Below are 15,529 nucleotides of genomic sequence, written 5' to 3'. Positions count from 1 at the left end.
ATAGAATGAAAACACGTGGATGCCCTGTAAACATACAGCTAGATGAGCAAATACTTCATTCGTGGGATCAACAACCTTCGACACTAGTTTATTAATTTCTCACCAAAGTTCACGACAAACGACAAATTCTCATAGTTATAAGCAGACAAGTAATAATTGTCTACCGGGAATGTAGCTCGCTACATGGAATTTAAGCTGAATGCAGATCAGTCCCAAAAAGGTCGGTCAAGCCATGCTTCCAAATATTCACCAAGGAGACATCCGGGTACATCCTCGGATCCGAAGCACAGAAGATAAGGTTGAATTATCTCCACGTGAACTTTTAGCATAAACGATAAGACGTTCATCTGCCGCTTCCAGAGGTGATATAATCATGTGCGCCAACTTTATGTGTTCCCACCTTGAGAGTCGTTACATTGTGGTGGTGATTCTTTTGGCTCGCTCAGATCATACGCAGTTTCCTTCCTCCAGCTTCTTCCTAGTGTCCGTCGACTTTCACGCGTCTTTGTTCTGTCGTCCTCGCGATGCACTGGTGTCTCGTATAGGTGAAGGAGGAAATTGGTTTTGCAGGTCCAGGCTGAGTAGTATTTTGGGCAACCAGGAAGTTTGCAATACCACATCCAACGTCTACTAGGAGGTAGAGTTGCGTTTTCGGTGTCGGTATCGGAATCGGTGAGGTAGTCCGCAAATGACTGAGCAGCAATGCAACGGGAAACGAAGCTCTCCGTACTATCACTTAGGTCGATGCCCATTTCCTCTAAAGTAATTGTACTTCTCATCGCGTCGATATCCGACCCAGCGCGACTTCCCATTTTCGGGGTCAATAAAATCAAGAAGCTAAGGAGAGAAAATTTTTGGAACTGGAGTTGAAAAGTTGGGTAGCTCCGGAATGAATTTGGAAAAGGGTGCGAAGCTGATAGTCTTGTGGGCGGTCTTTAATGTGCGGGGTTTGGTGAGCATTACCTAGGTAGACTTGACTTAGTTAGCACGTAACCAATAAAGTGCGCACTTTGTCGACCTCCGCGCGCCTTGCATGTTATCTGTCCAAACATGGTTCCCTACCGCGGGCTGCTTGACGCCCATCTTTCTGCACGCTACTGCCAACATGTCGTTCAGAAAATCACCCGACCATTTAATTTATGAGTGTGTAAGGTAAATCGCGCGTACTGGTATACACCTCTACCAGCGAGGAGAGTTACAAAGTTCGTTTTAGCGGCTTTGTGGCATATATGCCCGATTGTGGGTCAACGATTTTTCTTAGCGTAGGCCAGTAATAGCTGCTGCGGAGACCAATTCTTACCCCATTGCTCACCAGTGCTTCAACTGAATAAAGGAAGGCGACCAGTCGTAGCTGCAGATCAGAGGGGGTGACGGTTTGGTCGCGCATTGGGGGCCATGTAACTAAGGCCCTGCAGTCGAGTAGGCGACCCACAGCTTGCTTACCTGTTCATTTATTTTATCACCACCCCGGAGCTTCAACACACAAGTTTTCCGATCATTGATTACTCACAAATCCTTATAAACTCCACAAATGTTCGCGTAGATTTTCGAACAAGATAGGCGAGGAGGTGGTGCGGCAAATCGGTCCGTGGAAGGAAACTAAACACGGCCAGCACCAGAGGAGATGCATAGAAGCAACAAACGCCTGATTTACGCCCGACTCAATATTCCAAACGATGATTTACTCCGGACCTCAAGGTTCAACAAACCAAGGCCAACCAGCTTCGCCGAAAATGGCGGGAATCCTGTGCCCAACTTGGACGAGAAAATTTCCGTTCTTGCTACTTTCCCGATATTTCGGCTTACGGGGAGGCCGGGACCACTTCAGATTGGAAACTTTATTCGTCAAGAACGTGCGGTTGCATTTGATTATTTCATGGTCTGCAGCTGCATAACAAATAACGACTCGTTACGCTTGGAGCGGTGTACATGTGGAAGATCGAATGGCACAAATGAGAGAGCGACACGTTCTGCAGGCCATATACGGCAACCAGAATACAGTAAGCAGCCGCTTCTATGCCCAGGGGGGTTATCAAGTACAGAATTCCCTCCGGGCATGGGTCAGGATCATCGAAGCAGTACGTGTACATCTATAATTAGTTACTTCCTTTCCCATCGTATTTAATTAGGACATTTTGTCACAAGCTACATAAGCTAGACTCCTTGGCTTATATAACGCAGAATGAATTAGTTTACTTAGGAGTAGAGAACGCAGAATGGCCAATAAAGTGTCCGCGAGTGGAAGTACATAATCTAAATCAAGATATCGCTCGTTCACCTATAAGGTTGCCTCGTATCTATAGCCTTAGGTATGAAACATTCGCCTTCCCCTTTTCTGACCGGTAGCTGCTCCACTGGTGACATTACTGCGCGTTCCATCTTTACTACTCTCAAATACTTAACTCAAACGCCTTTGCCCCAATATGTGGAGTGAATTAGGCTTGCTATGGAACATAAGATAGGCTAACAGTGAAAGCTATCACTACGGCTTCCCCCGAAAGTGCAAAGGTATTAACGCCGATACTAACCACCGAGTAGTCCTAGGCACCACACGTAATATCGGTGAATCTTAATCTAGATGCCTTGACATCGCTCACGGCGGCTTCCTAAAGCTTAGGGCTAGAAGACAAGGCCTCTGTTACTTTTATCGATACTTGTGTAGGGGTGGCTAAGATAATAGGCGATTTGACTAATTTACCGACGAACCCCCTCTTTATACATCGACCTCGAGGGCGTTAACCTCTCTCGATATAGGACAATTCTATACTACAAATTTTTGTCCTCCTGAAAAGATCAACATAAATATTTTTATTGACATATACAGCCTAAAGGATAAAGCGTTTTTTTATCCTATATGGAGCGGAACTACACTTCGGGCTATCCTTGAGTCGCTAAGGTGTTTTTCGACGTCAGCAACGATTTAGATACTCTTTTCAGCCACTATCAGATCAACCTATCAGGCGTGTAGGATCTTCAGTTAATAGAGCTTATAACGCGCAAGTGCTCAAAAAGATGCGTGAATGGACTAGGTAAATATATAGAAAACGATTCTAGAATGATAGCGGGCGAAAGAGCAAGCTAGAAAGCTCTCAAAGATAATGGAAAAAAAAAATATTTACACCTAAAGTGTGGTAGTTCTTACGAAGTTCTCAACGATCGACTCCTTCTAGATGAAATTCGACAATACTAGACGTAAAACATACAATTTTTAATTAAGTTATAGCAAAATTATAGTGACTCGACTATAGGCGACGAATGTAGAAATTAAAGCGGAGAAACGCGTATAGATCTCTAAATCCGAGACATTTGATAGCAAAAAAAGAGACATATGGCCTTAGCACCTACAAACTGGGCTTAGCCTTGTCAGATTTAACGCTCGGGAGAGCGCTCTAGTGTCCGTGGTGAGACAGATGCGAAATACGAGATAGGAAATATTATCTATGAGATGCCAATCAATCGAGTCGACATTTTGCTGGATTCGCGTGATATAACTTTCTAGTGTCTTGCTCAGTGTTTGATAGTAGTGGCATACAGTACAGAACTTATACATACATTCTATTTCTACCAGGCCAGCATATCATGTGACTAGAAGTTGGAAGCCATCAGTGTTTCCAGCTGGAAGGCAATAACGGCCACGACTGTAGCCTGTAAGGATAGGTTCCAAAGTCGCACTCGCTTTGTACCTTGCCTGGATCTGAAATGCAGGCCGTGCACAGGTCAACCGCTCCTACCACGTCAGAGTTTCGGTTCCGTTTTTCCGGTTGCCAAGTAGTGGAGACAGCAGCACAAGTGCATAACATCAAGGCCTCATATCGCTCGCGGCTTCATCGTGGCACAATCAGACAATTGGGTGTTCCAAGGTCAGATTCGAAGCTTCTCCCCCCAGCCCGCCCAAACGTCATTTTGAGCCGTGCTTTATCTTACTTTCTAGCCCCTATTCTACTCGGTTGGAAGAGCTTATGGAATGTATAAATCTACCACCATATAAGAAAATCCTACTTGCTAACATAGTGTTTCGACGTATTGAATTGCTCGGGTTGAGGTAGTTAGGACTCTCAAGGCTAGCAGCATACAGGCAGGTAGTTACACAACAGATAGATATGGTCTCTCCTTATCCCTTTCCCTTTCCAAAATATCCACCCAGAAAAGCGATTACTGACCACCTCTTGACCAGCAGATCTCCCGCAAAGCAACCGATTCTGGTGTCAACAGATACAGCGAATACTCCATGCAGTGTCAAACAATGGGATGGTACCGTCTTCTTATCGTTTAAAAATTTAACTGATGCGTGGTTTAGGCTCACACCAGTTCTTCGCCCAATGATTGGCCCGTTGTGGGCGCTCCCGCGTCTCCGTATGGGTGGCTTGTTCGATATATCCCATCTCGCCAAGTTCCATTGCCTCCAGATCGATCAAGTGGTCAATATCCACATGAAAACTGCCCAAAGTTGTAAGCACGCAAGTAATCCCGTGCGCTTTACCCCATCTGCTGGCGGCATCATGGAAATTTTCATTGGAAAGTTCAAGCACTAACCGACAGCAAATATTGTGACCTTCCAGGGTGCTTTGAGTTATACCGGTATTAGTACGCCATGATTCAGGGCAACTTTCGCTCTTGGTCTTAAACTGGGCTCCTGATATGTTATAGACAATTACTAACTCTATATATGCAACCTTTTGACGGGAATGATGGTTCATAATTTGCTTCTGCTTGAGGTTCTTTCATTGTCCTGCGCCTCGAATTGCTGTTTAACGAGTTCCATGATCAAGGTATACCCAGAAAGGCCTGCTGCCATATATGAACAGTCCCCCATTTCGAAGCAAAAATTGGCATTAATTGACGCTCCACCACTCAAGCCAAGAAACTCAATGATTGAATCGGCTCAGCTGCAGTGTTCTTGAAAGAAGATCTTATTGTGTCCTTTTCAATCCAATAGTTCTGTCACTCCACGCCCTCCCTTCCATCCAATGGATGAAGCGAAAAATCTCTTGATTAAAGAAAAGGGATCTAGGGATCCACGGCCCTGGTAGTAGGGAGAACCTGCTTATGGACCGAGACTAGCCATTTGAAGTCCGGCTTCTATGGATGCTGTTGCTGATCCTTCGAAGTCGAGCGGAAAAAGCAACTGACCACTGACAATTTTACCAATATGCGTCCGTCCAATCCGCTGGCAATCTTTCCGAATCTGTGACATTAGAATCTCAAGGAATTTGAGCGGGCTCTGACTGAAGCCTGTCTTCGCTCCCGGGAAACCTCGTTTGATGAATCCATCCGCAGCGACAACAAGACCGGGCGGCGTTTTCACAGATGCCACTCCCAAAAATTCGCAAAGGTCCTTGTACTCGGAATATGATTCAAGATAAAGCTGCCCAGAAAACAGATTGAGCAGCATACGGAATATATCAGGTATTTCAGTTTTGACACCATCGTCCGGGACCGTGTATAGCCCAAGTCTATCCAAAGAGGGAAATGCTCGGCTTTGGCGTGGGGCATACAAATGAAGAGTGACGACTTGTGATTCCCGTATCTTGGACATCAAACCATTGGCCTCGTAAGGGCTAATGATCATCATGCGCAACTGAGGTGTTTCGTCATCGACGACATGGTTTCGACTTGTCAGGACCCATCTGACAGGACGTTGGAAAGCATCAGCAACAAAGTGTGAGCCCGGGGGAGTCTTGATGGCCCTAACGAAGTCGTTGGAAGCCAGTAGACTGGATGGGAATTGAGATACGTCCAGAAAGCGGGCGGCGGAGGTATTGCGCAGCGTGAGGTATGCTGGCTCATAGGCCTCGGAGGACCTCACAAGAATGCCTGTAGTGACAAATGAAGATATATGTGGATGGATATGGTGCGTTTCGGGTGTAGCACTTGGAGGCCTCTGAACCTGGCGCTCACTTTCAACCTCTGGTGCGAGCTCGCGCTCCTGTTCCTCTTGAAGGGAGGACGAAGTGTCGAGACCTTCAAACTTGCGGCAGCGCTTCCAAATCAAATTCAGATTCAGGCTAGTATCTGAAGGACAGTTGAATGACGGCTGCGCTTGATGACCAGGTCGGTATCGCTGTTCAAGAGTTTGGCATTCGGGCTCGAGAAATTCCTGGGCTTGTCCCAGCGTCAGATCAAGGCAATCATTTTGGCGGTAAGCTTGCCACAATTCCCGTTGGCGCTCGAATCGTGTACCCTGGACCGCCCAAAGGGGAATACTGTGTCGGCTGTCAATCCACGTCTCGGAAATGGCCCAGAGAAGCACGTCCGAGACAGTGATCTGAGAATTCTTGTCCTTGCCACTCAAGGCCAGGATGTTGGACTTGACTTCCTCTGGAACACAAAAGACGACAGACTGTCCGTTGCCCAATTTTCTCATTCTCATGCACGCTAGAGCATAGTCAGTCATGGTTTTGCCTGATATGAAGATTTAAATTTCGTACCTTGAACCAATTTGTCCTTCGTAATACCCGGACCCAGCGTGACTGCCGCACGATAATTAGACGGGAGCTTCAAATCGATTCCTCTGGTATGTGCTTCATCTAGGAAAACAAAGCATGCTTCCATCTGTCTTGCAAACGGCGAAATTTGCAATAGTTCAACACGTCCAGTTCGATCCAGGACGCAGATGTCGTCTTTGTCATTTACAAATACCACCGCTTGGACTGGTCCTTCTTTTGGGAGCAGTTTTAGCCAGTGCGCTGCCAAGTCATGATTACTGAGCTCCAGAATCTGTGCGCCCACGTCAAGAATCACCTGAGCCGGTGGATTCAGATCCAATACCAGATCCAATATGATCTCGGCATCTGACTTGCATGGCTGGACTTGCCGTGGAATGCAAGCCACGGAATTTTCTGGCCGCAACAAATATTCCAGCACCAACGCATTCGTGTGGTTTTGCTCCGGCAGGTCGAGTTGCGAGACGCTCAGCGGTAGGGTTTCTCGTGAATCATTCGTCCCACTAAACCCTACTGTAGGATGTGTTTTGATCTCCCCGATATCCCAGCCTGACGCAGACAACCTGTCAGGAAACTCCTTCATTTCTTTCGGGAATACGACGTGTGTCAAGAAGTAGTCTACAGTAGCTTTGGAGAACCGAAGAGCGGGGAACACATGATCGGTACAATGAGACCGGTCATCCAGATTCACTCCCACAAGCTGCTGGTAGGTGGGTGGAAGCCAAGAAGCATCGTTCGTCCACTCTTGGTACTCTGCACTGGCTTGGTCTGACCCGACCAGATGATTGAAAGCGACAAATATATCGTCGTCACCAAGTCCGGCGTAGTAGTAATTCAGACATGTCAACAGAATCACGACATCGGGATGGCTGAATTCCGACCGGAGGGAAGGGCTATCCTTGGCTCGATATGGCACACAAAGTCTTGTCGGTGGATTTCGGCTCCTATCAGGCCCATAGTTGACGCGCCATCGTTTTTGACCCAAGCAAAAGGCTAGAACGCCCCCAGCGAGCAGACCCCGTATCAACAGGAGGGATGCCCGTGTGCTTTCTCCCCAAAATCCCGCGGAATCCTCGCACTCCACCGCCGCGATTTCCTCCACCAGAGGCTCAGATTTCATTATGTAGGTGTAGACGGCATCTCGAATGGGCCGAGCCTGCCTCGAGATTGACAGAGAGCCAATACCATTCTCACATATGTGCCTTCCGACGTATTGAACCAAAGCTTTCTCAGCATCCTGTTTGAGCAAACGTATCCGTGGAAAACCGCCGTGCGGCTGCTCGCTCACTTCAATGAAGTCGGGGAATTCGGATTGGACGCGACCAGCATAATCTCGAACCAGTTGTAACAGCTCTTGTACCACAATCCACCGTCGTGGGCTGAGCTCGACGGGGCGTTGAGATCCCATGGTATAGATCAATTCGAATTTGACGCTAAAGTTTTCATCGCTTTCGTCCACGATGTCCCGGGAGTTGTGTTGGAAGAACTGCAACGTGCGAAGTAGAGAACGGCCCACTGCGCATTTACCAGCAATAAAACACTCGAGGCTCATCAGTTTCAAAGATAGGATATGCTCGGGTTGGATGAGTAAGACACCGCCCTGCGACATACACTCTAAACACATGCGTTCAATCTCCTCTGCTTCGGCTTCTCCAAATTTCAGAGAGCGTGCAATGGGCATGTGATACACACGACGACCCAAGAGACCACCCAACTTCGCGACCAGCATTTGAAACATTTGTCGCGATTGCGGCTTGGCCACAAGCACGCGGACCAGACAAACTCCATTCGCAAGATCTGCTACTACCATAGGAACGATAACTGAAGATTTCCCCTCGCCCATATTCAATTGCATGACGGCATTTTTACCTGGGACAAAGTGCCTCATTGTCGCCGCAATTTCCTCCTGAATGCCTCTTATCAGAATCCCGTTCTCTATCTCAAGCAGAAGAGTCTCTGGAAACTGGATTGGCTGCCAGTTCGTATGTCCTAAATTTTCGAGTTCTTTCAGGAGTTCGTCCGGGTGCTTGAGAAGGCGAGCTAGTCGTTTCGCTCGCTGCAATTTGGTGATTGAGCACCCGTAAGCAATGAAACATTTTTTCCAATCTAGGTCTAGTGGACCCCATCGATGGAGCGACAGTTGCTCCAAAAGAAGGACTGGTGACAGCCTTGGGTACTGCTGCAGTTCCAGGGCTACTGCAATTACTTTTGCCCTGAAAGGGTGCATCGTCCCTGACCGGGTGGTCTGGTGCTCACGAGGACAGAGCTCAGACAAAAGTGATCGATACACCCTGTCGACATATTCTTGACACGATGCAAGATAGTCCAAAATATTTGTCTCCAGATCTCCTTGAGCCATATTGATGTGCTTTTCTTTTCTGCCATCTTTCAACGAAGCAACACTGCTTTGTAACTGTTCGACATAGTTTTTCTCGTACTTGGATTTGGCTTGTATACCCAAAGAGTTTAGCAAAGCCACCAATGTGGGAGCTGGAGGTTGTCCTGTCGGTGATGTAGAGACAAGGTTCCTTAACTGCGGTTCTTCAATGTCGATGATTGGCTGCGGGCCGAGTAGGTCATCAAAGAGTACAAAGCCACGTTTTTTCGGTGCACTTTGAGGTGGATGTGGTAGCTGGTAGGGTTGAATCTCGACCTCTTCGATCAGTTGATAGCAAGTGACATTCGCAATGTCGGTGATGTATCGCTTCAGATCGCGATTGTCGAACCAGATACTGAACAATCTTGAAACTTTCGTCATCATCTCCTGTGCATCAAAGTAGTCATTCACTGTTGGATTTAATAGTGAGGACGGTGATCGGGTGGGCCACTCGCGTTCAAAATGTAGCAACAAACTTTTCTTAAGGGCTTCCCGTTTTTGATTCCGGAGTCTATCCCTGCGCGACATGAGTTGTTGGAATGTCTCGTTCGTTTCGGGCGCAAGTTTTGACTCTGGAGTGACTTTACGCTGTTCCGACTCGATTTGACGGCGAATTGAAGTTTTAATCATCTCAGCTCCCTCTTTTGGCAAAAACAAAGCACTGGTTGGCAGATGGATTGAAGCCAGGTCACGAATCACGAAAAGTGAAACAATGGTCTCAAGGGCAATCATATTAGCTTCATCGGAGAAAGCAAGGGCTGCAAGCCAGATCATAAGCTGAAATTTGCCGAGGCGGCGGGTTTGTGAGCACGCGAGGTGGTGTATGCTGCACCAATTACTAACAAGAAACTCTCTTGACTCTAGTATCCACTCAGCATCGTACCTCAACCTTTTCGTGTCCAATGGAGTATGAGGGCCACGAACCCCGGTGGGTAAAGAGAGGAATTGCCAAATATGCGAGCTCAACTGTTCGGATTGAAGTTTGCGGACAGAAGGGATCCCTTTGTAAAGCATCTTGCAAACGGTAAAGCTTCGAGACGCTGCGCAAGATATCCGATTCTTGTCAAGACTGTTGTACATGCTGTCGTACTCCTGCGTATGATCGTCGGCGCCGAATCCTGGGGCGCGGAATGAAGATGTGCGGATTCGCTCCCGCAGAAACAGTGCTTGCTCTACATGTGGAAGTAACGGGTAATTCAGCTCGGTCCCGGGTTGGAAAATGCTCATGCGACGGTTTTGGTCCAGTATATTGGCGACTTCCTCGCGAAAGCCATGGTGCTGAGAGAGGCAGCCTAGGCCTTGCCGCCAGTGGATGCTCTGCATCACTCGCTCATTTTCAGGATAGAATCTTCTGGCAGGAGTGAGAGATGCGATGCTCTTGAGGAGTTCAATATGTTCTGTCTGCAGGCGATCGAAAGATCTCAGGGACGCGGACCGAAGTATAGACAGAGCCTGCTCGGTACCGGTCTTCTTGGTGAGTGGATCTGGCAGGCAGAAAGACGTAAGAGCATGCAAGTACGTGAGATATAGCTTGCTCTGTAGGCTTCCATTGTCCAAGAGCCGTCCGAGCTGGCGATCGATGGGATACGCATGGATGGTGGTCGCAGGTTGCCAACCGATCTCGACACGAACGTGGTTGCCATCTCTGGCCCAAGACAAAGCTCCTTCAGGTATGAGGACCAATTGATCGTAAGAGTCACGGTTCGTGAGCAGAAGCGTGTTGCGTAGCCCAATTAATGAGTCAAAGACTTGGTTACTATCGACTGACATGCCAGGATATTGTCGAGATTCGATTGCAGAAGACTGTGACTTGAGGATAAATTCCAATCGAAGACGCGGTAGCTCAACATGTAGACTCGAAGAAGCCTCGTGGAAAATACAATGCAACTTCAAGGCCTTTTCAATCGGCTGAAAAACATTGGATATTACTTGGGCCGTTTGGCACATAGTGCTGACCAAAATTGTTCCGTTCTTCTTGAGGCTCCAGGAAGCTTGACAAGAGCTTCTCTGGAGATGCCAGTTTTGACTGGATGACAGCCATGGCGCTTCCAAGGGTCGGAATTCCACCAGGTTCCCTGAGACCGAATACCAGTGCGCATAGCCTTCCACAAACTCATCTGGAAAAGCTCCAGCAAAAAGTCTAGACGGAACCAGTTGCCAGACTTGCTCCCCACCCTTCACCGCTTTGACTGGCATGTCGGAATCAGTGGACTCTGGCACGGTCTCTTTTCCGAGGTGTACCGTGTAGCCCGAGTACTGCTTTTGACACGAAAATTGCATCCCCGGTGTGTTGCTGGGCATCACGTCCAATTGAGATTTTCCGAATAAGTTGCGATATGTTGGATGAGATTCATACTCAGAAGGCAAACGTGCAAGCGGGAGGCCATCCACAAGGAGCTCTCCAGTCAAGAGGTTGTAGTGCAACAACATGTCCTCGCTAGACCCGGACTGGCCGGCAAACCGAGTAAACAACCAATATGTCACGTCGTTTGGCACCCTGGACCATTTAGAGGTCTTGTCATAGGCTGCCCAGGCTGCGTCGATGGCCAGGTCTAGTCCTGGGTTCTTGCATTCAACGATACGCTCTGCGAGAATCACATGGCTGCGATAACTCAGAACTTGCCACCGATGATACAGCATCTGAAGCAATGAGCCTGATTCTATTGTTAGAGAGTTCCTCCCGTTCCGAATGACTGAACAGCACTGCAGAAAGATCGAAACATCCGCCGAGACGGCGAACACAGGGGAAATGGTTTCTGCATTGAATGTCTCTATGCAGACCAAAGCGATATGGACGCTCTTTGCAATTAAATAGGTTTTGTGTGTATCATCAATAGTCTCACTAGCTTTCGTTCTGACAAGATTGACCCAGTGGAAAGCAGATCGTCGGAGATTGTTTAGACACTGAAGGCACATCGCACAGACTTTCCGAGAAGGGGACAAAGACGAAATCTTTACAACCAGCCGAATAAGACTATTGAGCCCATATATAGTCTCCCAATTTTGCTGTATTCTCTCCATCGTCTCTTCGATTCGGGACAGTACCTCGACTGTGAATACGTCATCGCACAAAATCGCATGTCCTTGTCTCAATGTCGTGCCTGCTTTGGATGGGCCCGCTTGATTGCTTATCTGGAGCACGAATATTGTGGTTTCGATTTTTTTCATGTCCACCGATGGCATTGACAGTTCCAGCAGGATATTTTGCCATTGGATCTCCAGTCCAAGGGGCATGGTTGCAAGGGCCTTGTACTCTTCCAGTGACATGTCAGCAGGGGCATCGCACTGTGTTGCAATGACAGTATTTGGTGGCGGGCCATGTGGATTTGTGGCAGGTCGAAACAGAAATTGCTGCAGCGCTGAACTGTGTACTGGAAGCCTATAGGTGCAGGAAATCTCTGTTTGATGAGTCCAGTCAAAGCCGCTCACGAAACATCCGAGAACATTGTCAAAGTATTGAAAGTGAAGTCCATTGTTGAGGCAGACATCATTTTCCGTCACATTGAGAATTAACCTTTCGCGTCGATGAGTTCTCTCGTGAGGCTTATCCTGAGAAAGAAGACTGATCCGCTGGTTACGCCCGTGGTTGCTGAAGAACGAAGAGAGACCTCGATAGGTGTGTGGACGATGCTCTGCTCTGGGCCGTTCTTCCACCGCGTACTTCATATTCAAACACTGATGCAGGAAAAACAGCGTGGTGTCACGCCAGCTTCCAAAGGGCTCGGGTACTCGAAGTTCGAAGACAGTGGCTTTGGCCCTTGAGCGATTGGTCGGCAGAGGCCACTCATGTATGCTGATTTCAATCGACTCGGCCTGCCTCTGATAACGTTCTCGAGGGCAGTCGCTGTGGTGCACTCTATCCCGAAGCCCATGTCTCTTATCCACAATGATTTCGACAAATTCACATGGTGTCTTAGAAGATAATGTCATCAATTCCCGGTAACGTTGCTGCTTTTCCCAAAGCTCGGTCTTTTTCTTCGTCCTCTCCTGAGTGGCATTTTTTTCGATGGCTGCAAGCAATTGCTGATGTTTGTGAGACTGCTCGAAGTATCGAACAGCGAAGCAGGAAGAAGTCCCGAATTCCTGGAAAATGCTCGGGCCATGGTAGCGAAGACGAGCCTGACGTCGACTCAGATACTTTTCAGCACACGCCAGCCTCTCCATGTGCGATCGAAAAGGCAGCAAAAGCGATTGAAAGCAGTCAACTGGTATGCATGCGTCATAGTCTCTCAAGGTCCCATGTAGGTGAATCGCGGATTTGTCGCAGGCAATCCACAACTCTAAGAGGGTAAGAAGCATGACTGATGTAGCTTCGGGGTTGCCTGAATACCACGCAGACGCTTTCTCGAAGTATCGAGTCATCAAAGCCCCAAGTTGACCACAGGCTGCCTCCTCGCCCTGGTGAATTTCCAGCCATGCATTGAGGTCCGAAGCAACCCAATCCTCAAAGGCAGCAAGGTTGTGCGCTTGGTAATCAGAATCGTGTGAATCGAACTGATTCGGAAGCTCTGTTCGTTGGAATTTGATTAACTTCGATTGCGGTTGGAAATTTTGTCTGCACGGGCGTTTGTTGCTTCGATTTTCTATGCTCTCGAGGTAGCGGTCAAGGCAAGGAAGCGCACATTGAATATCTTGACGGAAATTTAGATCACGCAGCAGTGGCATGTCGACACTGTGGCTATTTTTGCTCATAATATGCGTCCACTGGCCTTGAATTGCGCCGCTTGTACGACTCAAGATTTCCTGAACTGAGGTGAACCAGGCAGGCACAACTGCCAAGTCAAGCTTCAGCAGTCTGCGAACAATCTTGGCGTTCATAAGAAAGAGACTCTCGGAGGGTATTGCAATTGAAGCCCTGTCAACTATCGAGGCCATGAAGAAGACCATGAATTGTTTGTACAGATCGTCCAAGCTCCCTTCTGTAGACAGTCTGCGAAACACTAGCTGCAGTGTCACGCGCACCAGGAGCCATAATGCAGATCGGCGCCATGGCGATTGGCTATCACGCCACATTACTTCCTCGCGAGTGTTCTTCTGAATCTGTACAGACGCGATGTCGGTGCATCGAGGACGAAGAGTCGACATGAAAAGCTCTGTCACCATTTTGGGATGCGTGGTGTCCCTGGTCTCATCGTGCTCCTGTCCGGCCTTCTTGACTCTTGGCTTGGTTCCAACAACGGGTTGGTGACTCATTCTCGAAATCGTTTGCGCCATGAAAGCTCGGAATCCGGGTTCCTCGAGAGTTGCCCTATTCATAACCATGGTCGGACCTGGGAAAGCACGGCGCAGCCGTCCCACTGTTGTTGTAACGGCTTCATTGCGAGCTGACAACTCAAAAGATTCGATGTGTATCGCGTCGTTATGCCAGTATAGGAGGATTCCTGCGTTTTGCTCGCGGACGTGAATTGGGAGGACTCCGCCTACGGCCTGGTTAGAAATGAGCACAATGATTTGCGCGTTGCAATGCTTACCCCGAATAGGTAGCTCTGCCAGACTCATCTCGAGCTGCTTTTCATCAACGTCCCCATGAGGGCTGTATGCTTTTCTTAGGCGAGAAACCATCTCAGTGGCCTTATGTACGATAGTAGTATCTGCGGTCGGAACGTAATCGCTGAAACTGCGGAGAGCGTCAACGACGCTCTCGAGAAGACGATGTTCTTGTTGCACGTTGTAATCTTCTGCCTGGGGAACCTCTGGTGGGAGAAATATGTGGCGGAACAAGTACAATGTCTCCTCTAACGTCATTGACTTGGATGCAAGAGAATCTTCCATGACGAAGATTTTGACAGAGGGATGAATGTAGTGGAAGTTTGATTTGGATTGCAGGGAACCAGTTTTGGGTCCAATTTTTGTTTAGTTGTTTTGCGAGGAGACTACAGAGAGCGGCTAATGGACTTAGGACCGTCTTTAAATCAACAGGCTGGACCCCTTTATACAAACAGTATAACGTTAGACTTCCACAGAACAGGGTCTTTGCATGGTGCTGTCTAGCACCATCTGCACGAGCAGAAGATTGAAACATACAATGTGAGGGGCGCTTATCATTCCGTCTCAGCTCTCCTATAGGTGGAATTCATCACTCTGATAGAAGGGGCTACGCAAACCACCTATGGAGACTTCCGTGACTCACTGCTATTATATCGACTATCGTCGATCTATGATGAAAAAATGTGATCATCCCCAGAGATTTCATTATGTGTAAATTCAGCTTCAATCCAACGCTCATATGGCATTGGAAGTGTTCCATAAGGCTTCTACCACAAGTTTCTCAACCTATGATCAGTCCATGAAGGCCCGCTTGACGTAGTGACTCCACGGCCCTTGGATTAAAGAAAGAAGCCTATCATTGTTTCCTGGCTTGATCGAAAAGGAGCGAGACACAGCATGGGCAGGGCACATATTTTCACACAACCCTGGGTTTTCCACCGCAAGATATGACCCAGTGAGATTCCCTTACATGGTAAATTTCTTGCATCACGGGCCTCCTGCGTAGTGCATGAGCCTCCCGCATTAACAATAAATCAATAGGGGGCGAAAGCCAAGATTCAGCCTAACAGGTCTCACGCTAGCATAGGAAGATAGGGTGGGAAGTGGAACTATAGATCTGAAGATCAAGCATGGGGCAGTTTGGGAAGGAGGACTAGTTACACGGAATATGAATTCGAGAGTTAGCGAGTATAGTATTCAGTAAAGATGAGCATTGCTCATA

The 15,529-nt window shown here is 48.0% G+C and overlaps 3 protein-coding genes across 3 annotated transcripts; 1 reads left to right on the top strand and 2 right to left on the bottom strand.

Moving 5' to 3' along the window:
- Window positions 1-386: 386 nt before the first annotated feature.
- Window positions 387-812, bottom strand: N7525_009674 (uncharacterized protein; the record flags this gene model as incomplete). Its single annotated transcript, XM_061214818.1, has 1 exon — window positions 387-812. The coding sequence occupies one exon, from the start codon at window positions 810-812 to the stop codon at window positions 387-389; it is 426 nt and encodes a 141-aa protein (XP_061069249.1).
- A 3,507-nt stretch (window positions 813-4,319) lies between these two features.
- Window positions 4,320-4,532, top strand: N7525_009673 (uncharacterized protein; the record flags this gene model as incomplete). The annotated part of the gene is made up of 1 exon (XM_061214817.1): window positions 4,320-4,532. One exon carries the CDS (start codon window positions 4,320-4,322, stop codon window positions 4,530-4,532), a length of 213 nt encoding a protein of 70 aa, XP_061069248.1.
- Window positions 4,533-5,044: 512 nt separating this feature from the next.
- Window positions 5,045-14,592, bottom strand: N7525_009672 (uncharacterized protein; the record flags this gene model as incomplete). Its single annotated transcript, XM_061214816.1, has 3 exons — window positions 5,045-6,375; window positions 6,429-14,240; window positions 14,292-14,592. The coding sequence occupies 3 exons, from the start codon at window positions 14,590-14,592 to the stop codon at window positions 5,045-5,047; spliced, it is 9,444 nt and encodes a 3,147-aa protein (XP_061069247.1).
- Between the last annotated feature and the right edge of the window lie 937 nt (window positions 14,593-15,529).

Source organism: Penicillium rubens (genome assembly GCF_028828025.1).
Source record: "Penicillium rubens strain IBT 27055 chromosome Unknown utg000003l_segment0_segment0, whole genome shotgun sequence".
Taxonomy (NCBI): domain Eukaryota; kingdom Fungi; phylum Ascomycota; class Eurotiomycetes; order Eurotiales; family Aspergillaceae; genus Penicillium; species Penicillium rubens.
The sequence above is the reverse complement of the archived record's forward strand: the minus strand, read 5'-3'. Positions and strand labels throughout refer to the sequence as shown.